The sequence below is a fragment of the Scardinius erythrophthalmus genome (assembly GCF_964197995.2).
Source record: "Scardinius erythrophthalmus genome assembly, chromosome: 14".
Classification (NCBI taxonomy): Eukaryota; Metazoa; Chordata; class Actinopteri; order Cypriniformes; family Leuciscidae; genus Scardinius; species Scardinius erythrophthalmus.
Genome location: NC_138234.1, coordinates 17,340,146 through 17,349,063, shown reverse-complemented (window position 1 = coordinate 17,349,063; position 8,918 = coordinate 17,340,146). Strand labels below are relative to the sequence as shown.

The window sequence follows — 8,918 nt, the reverse complement described above, 5'->3', positions numbered from 1 at the left end:
AGATACAGTGGTGCCGTATCGGATGGTACTTTGATGTGGGATGTTTCTGGAACTTCTGGCACATTTTATGTCACGTGGGTTTAGTTTCAGTTAAAACGGATGTAAGCGTTTCACATTAAAAAACTTTTGGAAGATTGCATTATTTTATCCTTCTCCAAGGCTTTCAATCTTAAACAATGAAGATCCATTGTAACATATTATGCAAATTCGATGTCTTTTGACATCAAAAATATGACATCATAAATTTTGGCATAATTTTCTAGCATAACCAACCATTTTTCCCCAGTAAAGTTTTTTGGTGGCCACTGAAGATAGCATTTGAGATTATATATGATATGTGTGAAGAAGAAAAAATCAAGGTAAATATCACTTGTGGACAATATTTTGATTGTCATTTCCAATCAAGCTTTAATTTTGTTTAATTACACAGAAAAGTGTGTATTGGAAACACTATTATTAGTATTTTGCATACATAAAGCCTATAAAATGAGCATTAGAAAGACAAAGGAGGACTTGATTAGCTGATCAGGTGTGTTTAATTAGGGTTGAAGCTAAACTCTGCAGGGCTGTGGCCCTCCAGGAACTGAGTTTGACACGAATTACTAGTCTGTGCGTCTCAAGAGTTCGGCAGCACCGTCTCTACTAATAGCGAAACTGCAATTATTACTATATTACTAATAGCGAAACTGTTTTTATTACCTCGCTAGTGAGAAATGTCATGTAGCTTTTAAGTTGCTAAACTATTTCACAGATAAAATTGTCAGAGCAGCACGTGTCTGTGTGTCCGTACTGTGTGTGTGTGTATTTGAGTGGGAGCGAGAGCTGGAGAAAAGAGAGTATGAGCTTTCCGTAAAAAATAAAACGTGATTTTTTAGTTAAAAACATGGAAATAATTTGTTGTTTTTATATTATTGTTTAATATAACAACTATATATTTAGTTGTTTGGTCAGTGTTGTTGTTGGTTTTGGTTCTTTTGCTGTTGTTGTCAGCTGTAAGGAACTTTGAAATAACTGAAATAATTTGGCCTGGAACTACTTTAGCCGTGCGTTTACCTTTAAATAACTGCACACCTTAAAACGTTCATCAACCAATCAGATTCAAGCATTTAACAGCCCCGCAGTATAACCGGCAATAAAAAAAATATACATTTGTTACAGTATTTATTAAAGGTTAAATAAATACAACTGTTTTAGAAGTATTTTTTCATTGTTGTTTTTCATAGTTTCATGTTAACTAATGTTGTTAACTAGCGTTAACTTCATTGTAAAGTGTTATGAATTAAACATCTAGTGAGAGAGTAAAAACTGTTTTCATTTTCATTTTGGTAATTTTATTTGGTTTTGTCTTTTTATCAGTTTTTTTTTAAGTATTTTTATACAGCTGTAATTGATTTTAAGAGAAGTTTTAGAAATTTTAGTAATTCAGCTTAAAGTTAGTTAGTTAGTTAGTTAGTTACTTAGTTACTTAGTTGGCTAGACAACATTTGAAATTTCTGTTTAAGTTTAAGTTTTTCCTCATTATTTACAGTTGTATTATTTATTTCAGCTTTACTACCATTACCGAAATCTTGAATTTGAGTTAAAGGGGTGGTATAATGCCCTTTTCACAAGATGTAAAATAAGTCTCTGATGTCCCCAGAGTCTGTGTGTGAAGTTTTAGCTCAAAATACCCAACAGATATTTTTATATAGCATGTTAAATTTGTCACTTTTTGAGGGTGAGCAAAAACACACCGTTTTTGTGTCTGTCCCTTTAAATGCAAATGAGCTGCTGCTCCCGACGCAGTGGGCGGAGCATCAAGAGCTTGTGTTCTTTTACCTCACACAGACATGCACTGAAAATTTCTAAAACTTTTAGCTTTTTATGTTCAAACCGGAGTCAGACAATGATGGAGACTCAAGAAGTGACAACATGTAGAATGCAACAGGACATTTCTGATTGGTTAGTTGATGATTTTAGATAATTGATTAGCACATTCTGTCATGATAATCTATAAATCGTGTTCCGGGGGCGGGGTTTATGCAAATTGTAGGGTTGGTGATGTCACTAACCTGGGAGGAATGTTGTGTAGTCCCTACCAGACGTTTGTTGTAGTCCTTAAAAAGCAATTTCTGTAAAAGGAAATATCTCCCTTTGCTTTGAACTTTGAGCGTTGTAACTTTGCAGATGTTGTTTAGGCTCAAACAGCAACATTACACACTAACTAAAGTTAGAAAAGTGAAATCATAATCAACCACCTCTTTAACTATAACAACACTGTTTTAGAGTTTATTGTCCAACAGTGTCCAAAGTTGAAGGTTTTGTCATTTTACTAGTTTTTATTTATATAGTTTTTAAACACCCACAGTACTGAATGGTTGCCATACCACGGTATTTACATGATACTCGATTAAAAATCATAAAAAGATGCTCAGTGGTGTTATTATTTAAAAACCTCTCTATATTGGTTCGTCAAAAGAGAAGTACTGCAATTATGGAGCAGGAAAGTCAGTAGTCAGTAAAGTGTGAAGAGCTGCTAGTTTAAGCAAAACAAACTCTTCAGAAAGGGGTTTGTTTACCACGTTAACCACCAGTGTATGAGTTCCGCTTATCTTTTCCAAACCCTGCACTCATTCGTGTGAGAATGTTGCAACTATCACATCATCACATGCACAAGCAAAAAAACATTGGTTTTGTACAGTTTGAATTCTGACGTCCCTCATCAACACGTTTTGATGGTATCACGTCCGAATAGAAGGGCCCCGTATGGGTGTTCATGTAAAGGCCATGTGCCTGTGCTAGATGTCAGTGTGAAGAGGAAGTTGTAGCAGTGTTGTGTGTTTTAGGCTGTGGTTAACGCAGCCTCTCTGCTCTTTTCAGACATTTCAGCTGGCAGAAAGTCGGTTGTGTGAGCCTCAGAAGAGGACGTTTTGCTAGTTGTGGATTGCTTTTTATCTCTTTGGATTGGGGTGAGTACATAAAAACATTTAGTTTTTTAGTTTATACACAAGAAGTGCTAATTTTAAACTGAATCTGTGCCTGGTAATTCATTATCTTATTCAGTTCCAGATAAGCTGAGATGCTATCATGCAATCTTTAGCTAATTGGTTTAACCTCGAGTTAAACTACGTTTTGAACGTAGTTTGGATATTTTGACCTACAAGAACTCAACATTATCTCAACTTGATGGATTTCACTGGTGCTTTCTGCCATTATTGCTTCATCGGTTTCATTTAAGGAACTGTCTAAGCAGAAATGCTGTGGTATAGTGCAGATCAGTGTGGTGCAACTTCATGACAAGTGTAGGAAATCATACTTGATGTTGGTTGAAAAGAAAGGTAATTTTTCAATTATGCTTTTTGGTGCATCACAGATTGTGTTTTCCACTTTCAGTCTTGTACACCAGACAGTTGTACGTTTCATCTGTCCATTTTGCAAAAAAGAAATTACCATGGTATTACTGTGTTTTTTTGGGGGTGGTGTGTGTGATGGTATCAGACTTTGAAATTCATTTTTGAACCATGATTTTTATATGGTACTTCAAAGAATACCATGGTATTGCCATAGTACTTTTGGTATTTGTATTTCTTTATTTGTATATTTTTGATAGAAATACAATGATGTATGAATATACCATTTACACAATACCGTGGTATATAAGTCCCAAATGTATTTGGGCATTTAGGCCACACTTAAAATGAACATTTTTACATGTTTGTGCCATTATCTGTGATATTTCAAGGTTATCTAAAATAAGAAATAATATTGGGAAGGACTTCATCCACCAGGAATTGATTGGATGGTGAAAAGTGTCTCTATATGGCAGGATATTGAAGGGGAGGAGTCTAAAAAGAACTGACCTTGATGATGGCAGCAGAAAAGATGAATGTTTGCAAAACAAAACAATAAATATGAAAAAAGTGTGACTTAAGTATCCAAATAATCTTTGAAGGGACAATGCTATGGTATTTACCACCTGATACCATCAATGTACCATGGCACCATTTTTTGTACCGTTAAAATTAATTCCCTCCTGTTCAGATCCAGCGGTGCTTCCTTTCTCTCTTTCATCCCTCCCACTCTCTGGCTGTGAGCCCCCGCTGCCGTGCCTCTTGACTTTAAATCATATGTTAGTTAATCCCTGGCGGTTCTCTCCTCTGATCCTGCTGTGGGACTCTAGTTTTCCTGATATCTCGCTCACTAACTCCTCTGGGAGAGACCCGCACCGTCCACATGGCAGATCAACCTCTCCACAACTCCTGGCCCTCATTCTCATGGATGAAACGATGGTCCTTCAAAAGAGGTAGAGAGGATGATTTTGTCTTTCTGGATCTCTGGCATCTTTCTTTTCTACTCTTTCTTTGCTATTTCTGACCCCCAAAAAACATGGTAGTACCTACATATATAAATATATAAACTAAATGCTTATTTTGAACTGTGGTATATTGTTTTGTGTTGGCTTTTGAACAAAGTGAACAAAAGCAGCCATGTGTATCTAGAGTTGTGCAGTGGTGTGGTCGTCGTTTCATCCTTAAACTATAAATAGTTGAGAGTTGCTTTGTTTGAATGTGGTTGAGTATGTCACTGATGTGATGGTACATGAGTTTGTGGTCTGTCAGACCACTGCTGCTCAAGAGGACTGGTCACACTGCAAACGAGATGCATTCTTGCATGCAGCTCTCATCATCTGACTGTGTTAGTACAGACAAAACCACATTTCACACTCTTGACGATTGTGTGGGATTGTGTTATAACAGTCATATAGATCTATAACTGGAAATCACTGGACTTCATAACTATTCAAATATAACATGCCTAGTGGATAGTGCATAATACTCTGAGCCATGAGCTTATTAAGTGATGTAAGTTTAAATTTTGACACAGATACAAGAGAAAATGACCCCCCAAAAAAACATGCTTTTAGCTGTTAGCCATTAACACATTTGCTAAAAAACATTGAGCTTCTCTATCTTTTTGTCTGTCTATCTAGTTAGACAGTCGGACAGACCCAAAAAACAGAAGTAGCTCTAACATAATTCACACCAGTTCAAAGTAGTGTACTCAAGTTGCTTTTGATGGAAAGCATCTGTTAATGAAGCTCAAAATATTGTGTGCATTTTTAGAGAAGGTAACTTCATGGAGCTCTGCATTGCTTTACAGCTTTGGGGTTGCCCCCGTAATCCTCTTGGAAAAGCTCAAGACTCACATAACATAATTCTGCAAATTGCTATTGGCAAACATTTAGCTTCCTCCACGGATTCAGCTACTCAGGTACATGGCACGGGTGAGCTATTTTGATTTTATTTAGACCAAAATACTTTTTGCATGTTAGTGTTGTGCACAGACATTGGAGTGTGTGAAAAACAGAAGTTTTCTGCGGTAGACCTACAGTAACCCTCGTAAAAGCTGGGAGGCCCCTTTAAGTATTCATGTTGGAGCATATGGTAAGAAGGGGGCAGCCATAAAAGGATATTTGAACATGACAAGCATCATGGTGCTCTTATAGTTTACATATCACGTGTCTGATTCAGATACAAACCACCTCACTGCACTCAGACTCTGTCATTTGTCTAGGGCCGAGATGATTTACGCCAGAAAGTACTGTAGGCTTCATTCATCCATCGTTTAAGGACATGCGGTCGGTGAAGGAGAAAGGTTTTGCTTTGGTGTCTGGGTTTTGTCTTAGTCCATATTATTGTCGTTATCAAATCAACAGGTACTCTGATACATATCTGAGAAAGGTCACTTCACCAAAGCTACAGTGCTGATGAGCCTTCATTTTACTCCAAGATAAGTTCTTAAGAGTTTAAGGAAAATTTAGCAAATCTCTAATGATGGTGATCCCAAATCTTTGCAAATCTCAAAAGATGTTGAACGTTGTGTCTATATTCGAAAATACAGGGTCTTTGGGGTTCTACAGTTGGTTATATGGCTATTTTGGAGAAATAAGCAAGTTCATTTTCAAATTCATATGTTCCTCAAGTCGGCGAATTGGTTCCAAGTAAAGGAAAAGTCATGCATTTCTTGGTTTTCTTTGGAAGCATATGTATTTAGATGGCTTCTTGAAGAACCATAGGTTCTCCTATGACATCAGGCTCATATCAAACACAACACAGAGTTTTGCCTCTGTAAACTAGTGCTTCCATTTCACATCAGATTAAGATCTTCTGTTTACTGGGAAATGCTTCCAGGTTCTACTAACTCCAGCTGTGTGTTTATGTAATATGCTAGAGTTAATGGAAGCCACTGATAAGATCTGACAGTAGCTGCTTGAAGTTAGAAGGTTTTTATTTAGGGTATGTCGTCATACTGGCTATCCAGAACCATATCTCTATTATTGCTTTGTCACAATCCTCACAAATAAACCAGAGATATGATGTAATTAGACATCCAGAATCTCACACCACTCTTAATTGGTTTTGTCTGGGCCACAGAAAGTGACAGCAACAATATGTTTGATAAGGCACCTCATTAAAAGCAACACAAGAACAAGGGTTCTCACAGTTGCGGATAATATTCCTAGCAAAATTCATGGTGGAACTGTTTATGTTTCAGCTTCAGACTGCAAACCATGCACTCAAATTCGTGCCCCGGTCTCAGCACCCAGTTCCTCCTCTTCCTTGTCCCCGGCTTCCATCCCAGAAGATGTCTTCTTCAGCAGTTCTCCTGAGGACAAGGTAAGACCCTAGACATAACCAAACCATTAAACTAGGGGAAATGTTTGGTTGATGAGAATGATCCATCAGCCCCTAACCCAATCTTAAACTTAACCACATCATTAGCCCTAAATCCTCAAACTGATTGGTTGCCAGTAATGTTGTTCCAAGATCATCAAGGATGTTGACCCAGCAAAATCAGGTTCACCAAAATAGTCTATATGATTAGTGCACTACCTATAAGACTTCTGAATATATTTCTGAGAGGAACAGACTGAAATTGAAGTTAAAAGAGTAGTGTAGATCAATGCCTTGGTTCCTCCATGGGGATTGTCCTGGTAACAGTATTGGATAAATGTGGCTGGCTATAGTTGCCTGTGGTTTTTTCATTACACAAGAAGTTCAGCTGCCTGCTTCCACTTTCAGTCCATGAATGACACTAGCAGGAGACTCACTTAGACTTGACCTTGTTGGGGTTTCTCATCATCAGAGGAACTTCTTGACTGAGAGCGACGAGTGCAGCAGTGAGGAGGACCTTTTAGAGCTCTGCTCTTCTCTGAGAGATTCTGAATATTACAGAGACTTGCAGCTCGGATCCACTGATGAACCAGACGTGCAACTTCCTGTCTTAACTGCACCTGTTTCTGACAAGGGTCTTACCCCTTTGGTACCTCCAGTGTCCACTACAGAGAGCGGATCACGGCAGGATTTCACAGAGTTCCACACCCATCAACTTGTCCAGATAGACCACTCTCTGAATTTTGCTGGAAGGGAAGCCATGGATCGTTTGGCTGCTATCAGGTCTTTAGAGTTCCAGAATTATCCGGAATCCGGGCAAGATGAGGACTCGGACACAGATAACTTTCCTACATTGGTTAGATCTATGTCCACGTCACGTAGACACAGCTGGGAAGTGCCAGTGTCGCCAATTGACCTGGGCAGAAGGTAAGACACACTTTTTCACTGGTCCTAATGTCTTAATGTAATTTGCCAAATGCGATGTTATTTCCTGCAAATGTCTGAGAAGTACATGTCATCTGTTTGCTAAGTGACATAGTGACACTGTTGTATACATGTATGAAAACACTGTTTTATGTATGTAGATTCAGTTTAGACACCACCGAAATTGACAGCGATGGGGAAAGAGAGGACCAGTGTTTGGACAAAAGTTCCAATTTACCATCTTCCTCCTTCTCCGAAAGCTCAGTGGAAGAAACGACCGGTGCTGTGGAAAATGAAAGCCCCCAAATAACAGTAACTGTCCCTACTGAAATCTGTGTTTTAGTATGAACATAGCAAGACATTCACATAACTCTATAAACCATTCTCCTGCTCCTGGAGGGCTACTAATCTGCAGAGTTTAACATCAGCCCTAATCAAACGCACCTGAACTACTGTAGCCAATTAAGGTGTTCAAGATTACTTGAAAATAACATACAGGAGTGTTGGATCAGGCTAGGAACTGAATTCTGCAGGAAGGCAGTCCTCCAGGAGCTGGGTTGGCTACTCCTGCCATAACTCTTATTGATGTTTTTCCACTGTTTGTTTTTGACCATGACTGCAGCCGCCCTCACCAGCAAGGACAGTGTATTCCCGATCTGAAATTCTCGCGACTGATGAAAAAGTACAAGCTGACAGAGTCTCCCGCATACTGGAGACTTCCAAGCAGGCTGCCAGAGAGGCCAGAGGTTAGTAAAATGATTCTCCAATTAGGCAGACAAATCCAATCTGAAAGAATCAGGTTCTCATGGGCTCTAGCTTTGAAGCAATCAGATACATGCAATGCTAATTCTGTCAGGGGGAATTCTAGGATCAAAACAGTATTATTTACCATTTTACCATCTTCCACAAATAGCTTCTTTATTCTGTAGTTCTAGAACCGAGATACTGAAACACTAATCTGAAGAACCTGTAATGTAATCTTTTTGAGCCTCCAGGGAACCATATAGAAACTCAAGAGCCCTATACAGCCACATATCGTTGTTACTTAGAAAACTGAACCTGAAGTTTTGCAAAGAACCATTAAAGAACCTTTATTTTTCATAGTATGTATAGTCCTGACTTTGTGTTGGTTTGGAATTCCAGAAGAGCAGGAGTCGGAAGAGGGTCTGCAGCCTGTGGTGGGACGAAGTCATGTGTAAGTTTCCACATTTCTGTTTTGCTGAAGAGCACCATAGTTGCTACCACACGATTATTATGAGGCAGTGAAGCACAGTGGCTCAGTGGTTAGAGCTTTTGCCTCATAGCAAAAAGGTCCTCGGTTTTAGCCCCGGCTGAGCCCTG

At 38.7% G+C, this 8,918-nt stretch overlaps 1 protein-coding gene across 2 annotated transcripts in view; it reads left to right on the top strand.

The window, feature by feature from the left end:
- Window positions 1-2,783: 2,783 nt before the first annotated feature.
- arhgef18b (rho/rac guanine nucleotide exchange factor (GEF) 18b) overlaps window positions 2,784-8,918 on the top strand; it is a 45,428-nt gene continuing 39,293 nt past the window's right edge. Inside the window, exons 1-6 of one of the 2 annotated variants that reach the window (XM_081383987.1) lie at window positions 2,784-2,948; window positions 6,535-6,656; window positions 7,126-7,580; window positions 7,739-7,889; window positions 8,200-8,323; window positions 8,721-8,772. In XM_081383987.1, coding sequence (XP_081240113.1) covers window positions 7,414-7,580; window positions 7,739-7,889; window positions 8,200-8,323; window positions 8,721-8,772 — 494 coding nt within the window. In that variant the 5' untranslated portion in view covers window positions 2,784-2,948; window positions 6,535-6,656; window positions 7,126-7,413. The remainder of the gene's footprint in view (window positions 2,949-6,534; window positions 6,657-7,125; window positions 7,581-7,738; window positions 7,890-8,199; window positions 8,324-8,720; window positions 8,773-8,918) is intronic. The other variant, XM_081383988.1, reaches the window with a different exon arrangement.